Source organism: Rhinolophus hipposideros (genome assembly GCF_964194185.1).
Source record: "Rhinolophus hipposideros genome assembly, chromosome: 20".
NCBI lineage: Eukaryota > Metazoa > Chordata > Mammalia > Chiroptera > Rhinolophidae > Rhinolophus > Rhinolophus hipposideros.
Window position 1 is genome coordinate 49218601 of NC_138066.1, and position 15106 is coordinate 49233706.

Here is a 15106-nt window from a genome sequence, read left to right on the forward strand (position 1 = left end):
TGCTGAGCAGGGCTGACTTCGACAGTTCCACCTTTTTCATCAACCAAACCCCATGTCAAGGACGGATGCAAGGGAAAGGGAAGAAAGTTAAATGCATTCTCTAGGCTCTCGGACATGCGCTGCCACCAGGCCGCCCACCAATGCCAACGCAGTCCCTGCTCACCAATGTTATAGGCACAGTAGCGGATGTTGGGTGAGATTTCCTCCACACGCTGGTTGTACAGCACGGCCAGCTCTTCCGTGAATGCGCTGGCGAGCTTCTCGTAGATTGTTCTGCGAGGAAAGTGACATCACGTCTCACAGCAGCCTTATTTTATAAGAAAACGAACTCACAAGGAACACAGTAGCTAAAAACAAAACCCAGCACTTTGAGGCCCTTCTACCGACTACCAGAACTGGCACGTTCTACGGGTGAAAGAGAAGAATCAACATTTCTAAAGGGCAGGAAAAAAAGAAGCTGTACTACCTTTCACAGAGACAACCATCAGTTGATCTGCAGCTTGAACTGGACTATCTAGAATCAAAGCTGGCCACAGCCTGTGGATCGGAGGACTTACTTGCATTTGTTAAAAGACTCAATGGCAGCTTTCCACTCTTGATGTTCAAAACGCAGCATTCCTGAGAGGTAAGCTGTATAAGCCTGGGAGGCGACAGGAAAAGAGGAACTGATTCAACATCCAACGACCAGTGTTACAGCTCAGTCTCCTCTACTTGCTTTGAACGTGGACATCAAGAATAGAGAGATATTCAGGTTGATTTTTAAAGAGAAAAACTTTTCACTAATCAAATGGGACACATAGGTAATTTGTTATGCTTCATTTACTTTCCAGGAGAGAACTTCAAAATAAAGGAAATTTGTTTTCTTCATTTGACTTAACAACCAGCTCTGAGGCTATAAAATAAGTATCAAAAGTTGAATATAAACTTGCAATATCTATCTCATTTAAAATATTCATTAAAAAATTATTTTGTGAACTCTCCGAGACACAAGATGCAAGCTTTCCAGCTATGTACCAAAAGAAACATGACCTTTCTTTAAAAGTTAGAGCTAACGATTAAAAACCAGAAGCTCAAAAACAAGAGACGCCAACTTCACCTTGAAAAAGCAAGATCAAGTTTTTTCCTCTCCTCACTATCCATTTATAACGTGAGGAACTCCGTTCTGTTGAACTGTATTGTTCTCTCAAGTCTCGTCTCTACTCTCTACCAATCGAGCGCAGCTGATGTGAAGACACCGACCTGAGCCTCCAACTTGGTCTTGGCATCCACGCGACTGCTCTCACACAAGCGTTCCAATTCCTCTGCGTGCTTCACGGCTTTGCGTAAGCGAGACAACAAGTGGAACCGTTTTCGAGGTTCAGTGTTGGCCTCCTGTTTGAGCTGCATGGCATAGCTCCAGGCTCTTTCAGCATCCATCAGAACCAGAAGCAAATATCTAAACCAGAGACAAGAACAAACGAGCTAAACAATACATAAAGGCCAGGAGCAGCAGATTCAGATGTTCTCCAAGGCCATCTTCCGCCTCTCAACTTTTCTCTACACCCTCCCTGGCTCTCCTAACTACTCTTCTCACAGTAGCAATCATGACTCCCAAATCTGCATTTCGGCTCCCGACTCAGGCTGCACCTCAGATTTCTGACCACCCACCAGAAACATCTCTCTGAAAAGCCTGTTCCCACCTCAAATTGGCAAATCTGGACTGACCCCTTGCGAATTTTAGCAAATCGAGGCAGTCCAGGAATAAGTCTGGTCTCATCTTTGTATAAACACCTCCTTCATCCCAAACCAGTTGGAAACCAAGGCCTTAAGAAGCAATATATTGAAGTGGTTAAGGAGAAGGCTCTATTCTGGGGGTGGAATCTCAGTGCCATCACTCACTTGCTGTGTGACTTTGGGCAAAGTACTAACCTGTCTGTGCCTTACTCACCCATGCAGTAATACATGTAACACGCTTAGACCAGAGCCTAACACTTACTAAGTGCTAAATAAGTTAGCTATTTTATTATTATTATGATGAATCTTTTTTTAACCACTTCCTTGATTAATCTTCCTTAAACATCAGCTTAATCTTATCTCTGGGACTTTGTTATCATAAGAGACTTCCTGACTCTATCTCATCAATTTTAATCAATACATCTGGCTGCTCTTGTTCTCTGTCTCCACACACAAGCTCCCAGCCTCTTCACTGTCTGAGCAGAGACTAACAACTGTCTAGACCAGGGTTGTCCAAACTGCAGTCTGCGGGCCAACCGAAGTCCGCAATCCATTTTTAATTGGCCCGCAGCAAATTCCAAAAATATATTTAGTTTACTTAAATAAACCAGGTGAGGCAATACGTACTTCACCTCGAGTGAGTGGCCCGGCTGTTTGTATATGTTACCGCATATGGCCCTAGGTAAAAAACGTTGAAAAAAGTTTGGACACCCCTGCTTTAGAGCATGGCAGTTCCTGGTGCGCATTTAGATACCATAGTCGGATGTTTCCCCTGACACAGAATGTTCTTTCCTCTCACAAATCCTTCAGGGCCCAGCTTCTTCCATGCAGGCTTTCTGGCTTCCCCATCAAGAACCCCCAAGCTAACGTCTCCCTTCCAAGACTTCAGAATTCTGAAGAGCAAATGACACCCAATATGGCAGTTTCGCTGTCGTGTAGTGTTCCCTGTTTTGTACTTGACCAACATCTCGCAACAAGATGACAGTCAGCGAGGTTCAAGAACTTTGCCTCCCCACTCTTCTACAACCAATGTGGTGTTCAGCTCCATCCTGGCCACATAGTAGGCCAGGAGGTAGTGAACGGTTTCTATAAAGGGCCCAACAGTAAATATTTTAGGCTTTGCAGGACATAGGGTCTCTGTCACAAATACTGTTATTGTAGCACAAAAGCACCTGTAAACAATACCTAAACAAACGGTAAGGCTGCATTCCAGTAAAACTTAATTTACGAAAACAGGTGGCAGGAGGACCAATTTGTCCCACAGGCTGAAGTCTGAGGAACTGACCTAGAGACCTTCAACATATGCTGCTGGACAGATTAACCCTCAGCAAATACTACGCATGGGTGCATTCAGCACTGAAATACAGAATTCTTCTGGAATAATTTACACACAGCCCGATTTCTCTAAGATATGTCTAAGCAAGCACTCAGGCATTAAAATTTCCATTCTAGAACCTTACCCAATAACTGATTAGATTCTAGTCACTGATTTTTACCACAGTTCTTGAATAAGTTATTGAAACTCTTTGAGCCTCAGTTTCCTCATGTGATAACACAGGAATAGTAAGAATGCCTACTCGGCAGAGCTGCTAAAAGAATCACATGAGGGGCAGTTGGATGGCTCGGTTGGTTAAGAGCACGAGCTCTGAACAACAGGGTTGCCGGTTCAATTCCCGCATGGGATGGTGGGCTGTGCCCCCTGCAACTAAAGATTGAGAACGGTGACTAGACTTGGAGCTGAGCTGCGCCCTCCACAACTAGATTGAAGGGTGACTTGGAGCTGATGGGCCCTGGAGAAACACACTGGTCCCCAATATTCCCCAATAAAAAAATTAAAAAAAAAAATCACATGAGATAATTAAAGAGTTTGGCAAAACATCTGACACGTTGTAATTATTTAATAAATATATTAGCAAAAAGCATTTAGCTCCTAGCACTGAGCAGTCAGTACCTGTTATCGGTCAGAAGATCTTCAGTTACTTTTTTCCCTGTGAACTTGTGTCTGTTTCCCATCTTGAAGTTGAGCGTTTTCCGGAGACGTCTTTGTCTACGGGAACAGTAACCCCTGTAAGAAACCACAAACAAAAATGACTCAGCCAAGCTGAAAGTAGTTTTAACAATAAATTCTATAATAAGGTAAGGTCAAAGGTTTGAGGTGTTCGACTTATGCTTACTACAGCTACCTCACATCGCCTTGTGAACATTGACTGAATTAAAACATGCGGACAGTAGGACTGGTGTCGCAGAAAACTGCAGCTATAGAGGACACAGTACCCATTCTCAAAGAGCCTACACTCTAGGTGGGGAGGGTCATGCAGAGAAAATGGCAACCAAGGAAACAAGGCAAAGATCAAATTGAAAGTATAGGACACGAGTAATCATTGTCTTCTTGTTAACACTTTCGCTGGGGAGGACCTAGGGTGGGCTCTGAAAGAGTGAGTAGGAACCTCCAGCCAAGCCCCCCCTTCTGAGCTCATGTAGCTCTTTATTCTTACTTCTATTATCGTATAGGCCTTATAATGATGTCCTTCCACGTCTGTCTCACTAATGTGAACTCCTTCAGTGCAAAGATGATTTTACTTTCAAATTTCTTAGCACAATGCCTAACAATATGGATGTTCAATAAATATATTTTGACTATATTAGTGTAAAAATACATACAATTTCCTTTTATTAAAAAGAAAACTAACAGCTTTTCCCCTCCATTTATAATTTCTGCTTTAATTATCACTTACCCTTTTACATAAAAATCAAATGGACCACTCATACATTATGAGGAAAAATACAAATTGGTAAGAATTTTCTGGCAATATGGATACACTTATCAAGATCCTTAAAAATATTCATATTTCCTAAACCAACAGCCTACTTCTATACTCAAGAAATAATCAGAAATTATTTGGAATAATTTTTTTCAAATAATTATTTGAAATTATCAGAAATAATCAGACAAAGTTCAAACAGAGATTTATGGAAACAAAATTTTTAAACCTACAAAACTGGCTATTGTATATATAATCAACTTGGGGGAAAAGGTAAATAAATTATCTTATGCCTATACATTGGGTAATAATGCAACTACTAAAAGTCATGTGTATAGAACATTTTCATAGGCAGGGAGAAATATAACAGAATGTTTAGCCTAAAATTGTATATACAATATGAGCAAACTTATGAAAAAGTCATAGAAAAAGACTAGAAGACCAAAAATACTATTTGGTAGGTACACATATAAAATGTATGTATGTACTTAAAGACATAAAAATGACTGTTCCTGCAAATTTTCTGCAAGTCTGAGATGATTTCAGATAAAAAAAAATTTAAACATATTTTAAAGAAAATCAGGGAAAACCGAATATAGTATTTTTAAATTTCTGTACACTTCTCTGTATGTAAGTTACACCTCAATCAAATGATTTTAAAATTCTTCAATAAATTTTTTTTTTTTAAAGAGGGAACAGATACAACGTAAAGGGTAAAATGGGTGGCCGGTTAGCTCAGTTGGTTAGAGCGTGGTGCTAATAACACCAGGGTTGCCGGTTCGATCCCCACATGGGGCCCTGTGAGCTGTGACCTCATTTAAAAAAAAAAAAAAAGAAAAAAGGAAAGGAAAGAAAGTTGATCACTGTAATAATTGTGTAATGGGTTCATTGTACTATCATCTCTTCATTTGTTTTTGGAAATTTCCTCAATAATTTAAAAAAAAAATTGAGTCCTACCAATCTCCTGTTTACGGCTTCCCTCCCACACACTTAGGTGAGCACCTGAACAGGTTCCCGGGGCCTATGGGGTCATGCACACTCCGGCCCTGCCTACGTCTCCCACCTCCTTCCTCCCACTCCCCGCCTTGCTCACTCTGCCCCAGCACTGCTGACCCTTCACCTCACGGCTGACTCCTCAGTATCTGAGATGTAGAGTATTTTAGTAGTACTTTTAAAAATCAGGTAGCCAAAGCCTGTGTCTACAATATAGAAACAGTTGGACATTTCTGCTTTCGAAGTACTGAATTGTATTATACGTTAGGTATCTATTCTATTTTGTAAGAGTCATGATACATTTGTTTTCCAACTTGAAGGCTGTTATAAAAGATTACCAATAAATTACAATGAAATGTCCCTTATATAATGTTGAAAACACTAAAAAGCTTTACATTTAACCAAGACTCTAAAATATGGTTAAGTTTAAAAAAATGCTGACCATTAACTGCCTGTTAATTTCAGCAGAAGCCTCCAAGGTTCTAGCTGCAATATTGTGAGGCAAAATTGGCTCCTTTTATTCATTAGAAAATTTTAAATTTGAAAGCTAAGTATCTTTTCGGGATTCAATTCAAGTTCTGAGCTAGATGTTCTAGGCATACCTTCGGATACAGCAGAGTAAGTAGGACATTTAATAAAGCAACCCAACTTTGAAACCCCACACGTCCTACACGCGATACTAACCTGTACCTCTGAAAATCTCCATGCCGTAACCCATGCTGCTGCTGGGATTCCTTAACAATCTGAAGAACTAGAGCCAAGATTAAGGAAAGGCTTACAATGGCAAGAATTCAAGCAAATCGAAACGTGTCCCCCTGAGTCTATATTTGTATTAAACCATAGCACTAAACATTCCTGAAATACTTTAGTATGTTAACTAGTGAAGTGAAACCTCTTGAAAGCATTTTCAAAAGTAGCTGTCTTGTCACAGGACAGGGCTAAGAGTGTAGAAAAGTTAATTGCCTGAACTGTCACTACTTTTAAACTAAAAAGGAGGGCCCTAACAGCCATTAATGATCACTGAAACCCAACAGCTTAAATAAAGCTTCTGGATTCTAAATATCGACCATAACTGGGGTGGTTCCCACTGGTTTATACCTGGACCCAGTATTTCACTCCTTCAGGCAGATTCAGACTATAAATGACGTGTATTAGTCCTCTATTTGCATGACCTCCTACACCTGCCAAATCTAACTTTCCTTAACAGCTGTGTTGCTACATGTGCCTATGGTTAGCACATGCCACCCAAACTAGGCCACAGTTTGCATAAAAATAAGTGTTTCTTTCAACAGGAAAGGTCCTGACCAATCTCTCCTTTTTAAGAATCTTAAAATATTTTAAGATTATGTACCCTGGGGGAGATTATGTACCACCAAATATTTTAAGATTACGTACTGTAGGAAGTCCAATGACATTTATCTGTAATTTTAGTTTTCTTTTCAAGTTTCCTCATGCTTCTCTACAGGTGTATTTTTAAATGTTGAGCACTAAAAGGATTTCAGTAACTTAAAAGGGACAAAGAGATTAGGTTCGTAGTAAAATCAAGGCATTCTAACACCTATTTGGAACTACACCACCAATCCAAGAGGTAAAACTCCAATTCCCCGAAAGCTTAAACTACCTTACGATGTCAGGCTACAAGTATTATTTCAGAAATTCAGCTACACTTTCTCCATTTGTTATTTCATTTCAAAAAGCCACAAACTAGTGTCCTAAGCACTCAATTGTGATCATGCGCTGATGAAAACTGGAAACCAATTCTTCTAGCTCGTCTGAACGACTCTCCACATGAAAAAGTGCCTATAGGATCTGTTAAGAAAGCTACACAAGTCACGTTAAAAATCTACGACGATTTGGCCTCAAAATGGGCAGCAAGCTTTTCCTCAGAGCAGTCAATCTCTGCCTTCACTTCGAGAACATCTGATTTTTACTACCCATTCTCCGACGGCTGGCAGACAAAGGGATTAAGCCCAAACGTCGAGACTGCAGTTTCCTCTCCCCTGTTCAGTGGCTCAAGGTGCCAAGGCGGGAGCTCACCGGGGTGGCCAGAGTGTCATCCCCGTCACCAGCCCACCCACCGGGGAACTGAAGGGAAAATGCCCAAACCTGCCCAACAGCCCGGTGCCGCCTGAAAGAAAAGGCCGTCCCCCAGCCTGGAGGGCGAAGCAGAGGCGAGAAAAGGCCGGCCAAAAGACACACTCTGGAGTGTCAAAAAGTAAGGGCGAGAGAAACAGCAACCCTCGGCCTCCCCTGCCGAGGACGTGCGGGGCCCCGCTGCCTCTCCCGCCCCCGGCCCGCCAGATGGACACGTAGTCATTCCAAGTTAGGCCCTATTACTCTAGGATACTCTCCAAACTCAGGCTATCCCCGAATTCTTTGTTTGCCTTCGATCCGGCTGATGGCCGTTCGTTTTCCTTATTTTCCTCTCCTCCGGCACCGCGTCCGCCGCCGCCGCCGCCGCCGCTGCCGCCAGGAACCTGTTTCTCAGCAGCCATCTTGCCCCCGCGCCGCAGAGCAGGACGGGATAGAGGAGACGTGACGACCGCGGCGGGAGAGAGCGGAACCTGCCAGGACAGGCTGACGGGATAGTGGCGGACTCCGCGGCCGAAGGCTCTGCCCGCAGGCAGAGGCCACTTGTTGGAGCGCGCCTGCGCGTGGGCTCGGATTCCGGGTTCCTAAGCGTGGCGGGCGGGGCTGAGGGCTCGCAGGCGCTGGGGGACCGCAGCGGTTGAGGTCTTGTCGGGGGCAGTCCCACCTTCCATCCACCAAGGGCGGAGCATCTGGCAATGGACCCTCACCTCTGGCATCCCTGCACGGAAGATTCGTCTTCTGTCTTGCGCACAGAGGCCTGGGGCGGTGTCTAAGGACTTTGGGTTTGGGGTCCCGGGGACTCAGGAGGTGGAGTGCCCCCCTACAGGAAGGAAGCGCCCCGCCTGGGAGGTAACAGCTTCAGCGCTTTCCTCGGGGGCCAACCCTGAGAAAGCCATGGCCAGAGGAAAGCACTGGCGGAGTCAGCAACCAGTGTCCTGATGTAGGAACTTTCTGTCTTGCTAGGGACCGGTGTCCTTTTCTGCACTTTGAGGCGAGCAGTCGGAGGAGAGAGAAGTGTGGAGGCAGGGAGACTGGATGTTTGCTGTGCAGTGTGGCCCTGCCGGCTCGAGTGCTGCGCCTCCAATCCTGGCTCCACTGTTACTGGTTGGAAGATGTTGGGCAAATAACTAACTCTCCCTCTAAACCTTCCCATCCTCTGTGAAATGGGAATAACCAACTAAGACGGTTGTTATGAATATTAAATGAACTGATGCATTTTAAAGTAAGTCTCTTCTCAACACCACGAATGGTTAGGGAAATGCAAATCAAAACCACAAGGAGCTAGCACCTCATTATCCTATGGAAGGAATGACCCGATGCTACGGACGAAGCTTGAAAATATTCTGCTAAGTAAGCCAGTCACAAAAGACAAATATGGTATGATTCCACTTGTATGACATATGTAGTGTGGACAAATTCACTGAAAGTAGGATGAGGGTTGCCAGGGGCGGGAGGCAGGGGAAATGAGTTTGGCAAAATTAAAAAGTTCTGGAGATCTGTTGCACAACAATGTGAATGTACTTAACACTACTAAACTGTACACTTAAAAACGTTTAAGATGGTAAAAAAAAAAAACGTTTAAGATGGTAAATTATATGTTTTTTGTATTTTACCACAATTAAAAATAAATCTTAAAAATGTAAGTCTCCCAAATATCCATTGACAAGTGAATGGATAAATAGAATATGGTATAACCATACAATGACTATAAACAGCAATGAAGTACTGATACATGCTACAATGTAGATGAGTCTTGAAAATATTATGCTAAGTGAAAGGAGCCACATAAAAGGCTACATATTGTATGATTCCATTTCTATGAAATGTCCAGAATAGGCAACACTATAGACAGAAAGAAAGTAGTGCTTGCCTGGGGCTGGGACTGGGGGATGGAGATTGGAGGCTGATGGCTAAAAAGTAGAGGTTTCCTTGGGGAGAACAAAAATGTTCTGAAAGTCATTGTGGTGATGGTTGCACAACTCTGTGAATCTACTAAAATCCAAATGAAGTCTTTAAATGGGTAAATTGTATGGTATGTGAATTATGTTTTTTTAATTAAAATTCATTGAGGGTAACAATGGTTAATAAAATTACATAGGTTTCAAGTGTACAACTCTGTAATATATCATCTATATATCACATTGTATGTTCACCACCCAGAGTCAGTTCTCCTTCCGTCATCATATATTTGACCTCCACAAAATTATATTTCAATACAGCTTTTTATAAAAAGGTAAGTCAGATTGTATTAGCCCTTTAGTCAAAACTCTACAGTGGCTCCTCATTTTACTCAGACTAGAAGCCACAGTCCTTACAATGGAAATAAGTTATGCCTCTCACCTCCTCCCTGCCAACCTCCTTCTTGTTCATTCAGCTCATTCATACCAGCTTCCTTGCTTAGGGACTGAGGCACACACCTGCTCTAAAGCCTTTCTTTGCACTGGCTGTTCTGTCTGGAATTCTCTTCCCCTAGATATCTGCTAACCTAGCTCCATCACCTCCTTCAAGTCTTTACTCAAATGTCCCCTTCCTGATGAAGTCTGCCAGACCACCCCATTTTAAATTGCACCATCATCACCACCCCTTCTGGATTTTACCACAATTAAATTCGTACTCCCAAATTCCCTTACCGCAATCTGCTTTGCCTGCAAGTACTTATCAACTTGTAATAGGTTAGTAGTTTAATTGAGTTGTGTTTTTGTGTGTCTTCTCTGCTAGAATCATCTTTGTAGAGTTCACTGGTAGAGCCCAAGGACCCAGAACAGTGCCTGGCAAGGAGTAGGTGCTTACTAAATACTTACTAAATAAATAAATGACAAGCATCCCATAAACATGAACTGTTACCATCTTCCTGTTCAATGAATAGCCAAGCAGGGCAGGGGTGTGAATAAGGTCTCCCTACCCAGAGGAGCTTCTGAGGCTGAGATCCTGGAGGAAAGGAAGAAAAACAATGTTCTTGACTGGGACCCAAGGAACAGGGCAGTGAAAGGTGAAACAGAGATCAAGCTACAGTGGCAGAAGGTGGTGATTTTCAGACCAATTGAACTGGGCGATTTAAATTTTACAGAAACAGGTATGATTCCATGTCACAATTGTGTGATGACTAAAGTATCAAAATTAGAAAGAGTTAAGTTTTATTGCAACCTAAACACACTCCTGGCCATCCAAAAAAAAAAGTGCTGCATGGAACTCTGTTATTTTCTATTTCCTTAAAGTTTTCCCTTTTTTAAATATCTGATTAGCGTAAGGGGAAAGAAAAATTTGAATCCTTCAGATTCAACTCACTGGCTTCAGGCCTGTCAGACATGTCTCATTCCTTCTCACCAGAACCCTCTGAGAAGGTGTTATTAGCACATATTACAGCTGAAGAAACGGAGGCATAGCGCCAAGGACAGCCCGACACACACAGGAAATGTTCGGTATTTATGGATTGAATTGGAGGGAGAAACGTTCGGTGGGGGAGAGAAGGGAGTGAGATGAAGCTAATCAAGCTCCCTCAGAAACCTCCTTCCGTCCTCCCCACCGGGTTCTCTGGGGTTCCTGAGGCGCGATGCTCCTGGGAAGTAGAAACAGGGAGGCGTGGAGTACACGGTAGGGCCTTCCCACTCGCCAGTTCTGGAGAACCGCGCGGCCCCTCACCCCCTAGGGCCCGCGGGGAAATCTTCCTAGGACGTCCCCCAGCCAGCGCGGGGAAGTCAGGCGCGCCCGCCAGGCTGCGGGAAAGCGCCGAGGCGCGCAGGGTCCCAGGCAGATGCTCCCAGCAGCGCGGCCCACAGGCAGGTCGGCATGGTCGCGTCTGCCGAGGAGGTCGGCTCGCCTCTCACCCCGGCACAGCCCGGACCCAGAGGCACAGCCCCGACTCAGGGGCATAAGCACGCCGATGACTCCAGAGGGCCCTGCGCCCCCGGGATGGACTGCCCGGGCCTCGCCTGGGACACTCCAAGGCCACCCAACAGCCCTTCCTCCCGCTCGGCCGGCCGCCTCGGGGAACCAGCCCACTCTCCCAGCTGCTCGCTCCTCCCTCTGACCCCAGCGCATCCCGGTCTCCAGCTCCAGCCGCGGCGAGGCTCACTCCGCCTGCAGCTCCGCGGAGTCGCGCCGGACGCTGCAGTGGCTGGAGCCGCCGGAGCCGCGCGCTCGCCAAGACCCAGACGGCTGCAGGAGCCCGGGTAGCCTAGGGTTCAGCCGCACCATGAATGGCTCCGGTGGCCCTGGGCCGGAGGACGCGACTGAGGCGGGCGGCGGGGACAGCTGGCAGCCAGAGGCGGTCATTGTGCCCATGCTATTCGCGCTCATCTTTCTCGTGGGCACCGTGGGCAACGCACTGGTGCTGGCCGTGCTGCTGCGCGGCGGCCAGGCGGTCAGCACAACCAACCTGTTCATCCTCAACCTGGGCGTGGCCGACCTGTGTTTCATCTTGTGCTGCGTACCTTTCCAGGCCACCATCTACACCCTGGACGGCTGGGTGTTCGGCGCGCTGCTCTGCAAGGCCGTGCATTTTCTCATATTCCTCACCATGCATGCCAGCAGCTTCACGCTGGCCGCTGTCTCCCTGGACAGGTAAGCAAGCGCCCTGGCAGCTCAGGGGTCGGGCACTCAAGGGTGAAGGGGCGACTCTCAGAGAGTAGAAAAGGGCACTGGGACGCCAAAGGGACCGGGTAAGAGTCCACGACACACGGGAAAAAGAAGAAGAAGAATGGAGGACGGCGGGATGCCTCCGTCAAGTGCGTGCTAGGGGCCGCAGGCTGGACACCTCAGCTCTCCAGCGCCACGGGCGCCTGACAAAGCGCAGTGTTTCCGGATACCAAGCGTTTCCCTAGCTTGGTCCCGCTTGAGCTCAATGTCCCTGTGGGGTGAGGAGGGGAGGGATTACCGTGCGTAAATTACGGACGAGATCGAGTTCAGAGACTTGTTCAGAGTCGCCCATTCTTCAATCCTGTGCGCGAAGCCAGTGGTCTGTCTTCTGGCGTCAAACTCTGGCGCCTCCACCTCGCTAGCCTCGAAGCCAAGGTTTGCTTGGCGCACTCGACTCTGGCTCACCAGACTGCAGAATTTGGGTCCTTGGCGGGAGGCCCATGCTGCGTCCCACCCGTTCTGCGCCCCACCTCCACGCCTGGGTCAAGGGCAGGGAGAGGCGCGCGCCCCAGCCCTCCCCCCCAACTGGAGCTTGGAAGGACACCTGGATGATCCCTGGGGAGGAAATCCGGGTCTGACTACGGTATCTCCCTGGCCTCCTCCGCCCCCACGGCCTCACCAGCTCCCCCAGACAAGCATGGAGGTGAGGTCACATCCCCCATCTACCTCCCGGTTCCACTGAGCACGGAGTGTGTGGGTTCCCAGGGCGCTGGTGGGACCCACAGAGCTTCGGCGCCTCTAAGGAATCCCTGGCCCTGGCGGCACCTTGTCCGACGCGTCTCCAGGCTCCTGGGTCCTGCCTGTCCGGGCACCGTCCCTGGTGGGTAATCACAGCCTCCCGGAGCCCCAAGGCCAGTTACATCTCGGTGTGTCCTCCCGGATGGAGTGTGCAGGTCGTAGCCCGGGGACGAGCAGAGCAGACGCGTGGCCTATGCGCGCGCCTTTCCTGTTGTTGCGTCCCGCCCCACATCTAGAGGCGGCTGTGCCGGGGATGCACTTGGGTCGCCCTCTGGGCGTGTGCGGTGTGACCGTGCGCTAGCGACCTTCCTCGAGAGCGGGTGTGGAGCTCGAAGAGCAGAGGTCCGGCCCTGCTCCCGCGGATCTGCCCGCTCAGCCCACGTCTCCCTTCCTGGCCCGACCCGCAGGTATTTGGCTATCCGCTACCCGCTGCACTCCCGCGAGCTGCGCACGCCTCGCAACGCGCTGGCGGCCATCGGGCTCATCTGGGGGCTGTCGTTGCTCTTCTCCGGGCCCTACCTGAGTTACTACCGCCAGTCGCGGTTGGCCAACCTGACCGTGTGCCACCCTGCGTGGAGTGCGGCTCGCCGCCGCGCCATGGACCTTTGCACCTTTGTCTTCAGCTACCTGCTGCCGGTGCTGGTGCTCGGCCTGACGTACGCGCGCACTCTGCACTACCTGTGGCGCGCCGTGGACCCGGTGGTGGCCGGCTCAGGCGCCCGGCACGCCAAGCGCAAGGTGACGCGCATGATCGTCATCGTAGCGGCACTCTTCTGCCTCTGTTGGATGCCTCACCACGCGCTTATCCTCTGCGTGTGGTTTGGCCGCTTCCCACTTACGCGCGCCACCTACGCGCTGCGCATCCTCTCGCACCTGGTCTCCTACGCTAATTCATGCGTCAACCCCATCGTGTACGCGCTGGTTTCCAAGCACTTCCGCAAGGGCTTCCGCAAGATCTGCGCGGGCCTGCTGCGCCGCGACCCCAGCGGAGCCTCAGGGCGCGTGTGCGTCGCGGCGCAGGGCACCCGCAGCGGCAGCGTGCTGGAGCGTGAGTCCACCGACCTGACGCACCTGAGCGAGGTGGCCGGGCCTGCTGCCCCTGCGCCGGCGTTTCCTAGCGGCTCGGCCTCGCGCGGGATCCTGGGCCCGTCTTGTCGGGACCAAAAGGCTCCCAATGGCATCCTGACAGTTAACGTGACCTGAGCTCTTAGGGGGTACACTTGGGTATTAAAGGATTGGAGATCGGGGAGTCGTGGATGGAGTTTTGTCTGTTAATAAAATGCACAAACCATTTTATGTGCAGTGACGCGCTGTCTCCGCATATCCCATGGTCACGAGGCTCCATGGCAATAAGCCTCTGGGACTTCACAGGGGAGCTTTGGATGATTGGGTGCAGGGTGCTTTGCTGAGCTTCAGGGGAAGAGGGCGGCCAGCACCAAGACAGCCGAGTTAAAATCCGCATAGAAATTCCTAAATGAGGCCGGGGAGCGCGCGACTCCGAAGGCTCTTTGCGCGTGTCCATCCGGAGTCGCCAGGTGTATATAAATCGGTAAACCAGCAGCTGCCAGTGCATGCGACAGAGGCAGGCAGGTGTCCGTCGATGACAGACGCAGACACGTGTGTTCCTCGAAGCGTTCGTGCGCCAGCGTGTCGTGGGTCCTCGCTGGCTCCCAGCTCCCGGGGGCCCTTTGGAATCTCGGCAGCCCTATCAGTTCCTACGGACTTTCAGCCTTGGAGTTTTCTTCCCTCGCTGCAGCTATCTGAATCAGGTCTCCAATGGCTCAGTTTCTCCTGCTAGCCCGGAAAATCGCTTCCCATCCCTGCCGGTACTGCTCCAGGGCGCACAGCAGCGGTTCTAGGGCACGGCTGGGTGGGGTAGGCTGAGGGTCCGGTGCAGAACAGGAATGCCCTCGGGCTTTACTCGTGAGCTAGCCTCTATCTGTCCCCAGGTTAGCCTCTCTCCTGGAGTCCTTGAGTCAAGGCTTTTTACTTGAAGTCGGTTGTGTTTAAGGAGAGGCAAGAAAATTCTCAAGGGTGTGCCCATTTCACATCGTTGAGTGCAAGATACTTAGAAAAGGGCCTGGATACTTAGCCAGGATGGTGCCCACTGTGGAAACCCAAGGGAGGCCTAGCACGTCTGCCCAGATCGGAAGGACACCGCCAGGGAAGGCGGG

The 15106-nt window shown here is 48.4% G+C and overlaps 2 protein-coding genes across 6 annotated transcripts in view; one reads left to right on the forward strand and one right to left on the reverse strand.

Annotated features, from left to right (window-relative positions):
- Positions 1-8158, reverse strand: part of SRP68 (signal recognition particle 68) — a 29006-nt gene extending 20848 nt beyond the window's left edge. For 2 of the 5 annotated variants that reach the window (XR_013991927.1, XM_081028684.1), the window contains exons 1-7: positions 7853-7979; positions 6864-6973; positions 6153-6219; positions 3665-3778; positions 1240-1435; positions 558-640; positions 164-273 (exon numbers count right to left, since the gene is read on the reverse strand). Coding sequence is in view for 3 of the 5 variants with exons in the window: in XM_081028684.1 (XP_080884810.1) it covers positions 164-273; positions 558-640; positions 1240-1435; positions 3665-3778; positions 6153-6219; positions 6864-6921 (628 nt within the window). In the remaining 2 variants the exon portion in view is untranslated. Of the gene's footprint in view, positions 1-163; positions 274-557; positions 641-1239; positions 1436-3664; positions 3779-6152; positions 6220-6863; positions 6974-7815 lie in introns of all 5 variants that reach the window. The other 3 variants (XR_013991926.1, XM_081028683.1, XM_081028685.1) reach the window with 3 other exon arrangements.
- A 3453-nt stretch (positions 8159-11611) lies between these two features.
- GALR2 (galanin receptor 2) lies at positions 11612-14183 on the forward strand. The gene is made up of 2 exons (XM_081028691.1): positions 11612-12119; positions 13340-14183. The coding sequence occupies exons 1-2, from the start codon at positions 11752-11754 to the stop codon at positions 14133-14135; spliced, it is 1164 nt and encodes a 387-aa protein (XP_080884817.1). The 5' UTR covers positions 11612-11751; the 3' UTR covers positions 14136-14183.
- Positions 14184-15106: the final 923 nt, after the last annotated feature.

Coding starts and splice junctions, on each gene's coding strand:
- GALR2 (XM_081028691.1), top strand. CDS start 11,752: ATGAATGGCTCCGGTGGCCCTGGGCCGGAGGACGCGACTGAGGCGGGC. Junction 12,120..13,339: donor GCCGCTGTCTCCCTGGACAG/GTAAGCAAGCGC, acceptor CCCGACCCGCAG/GTATTTGGCTATCCGCTACC.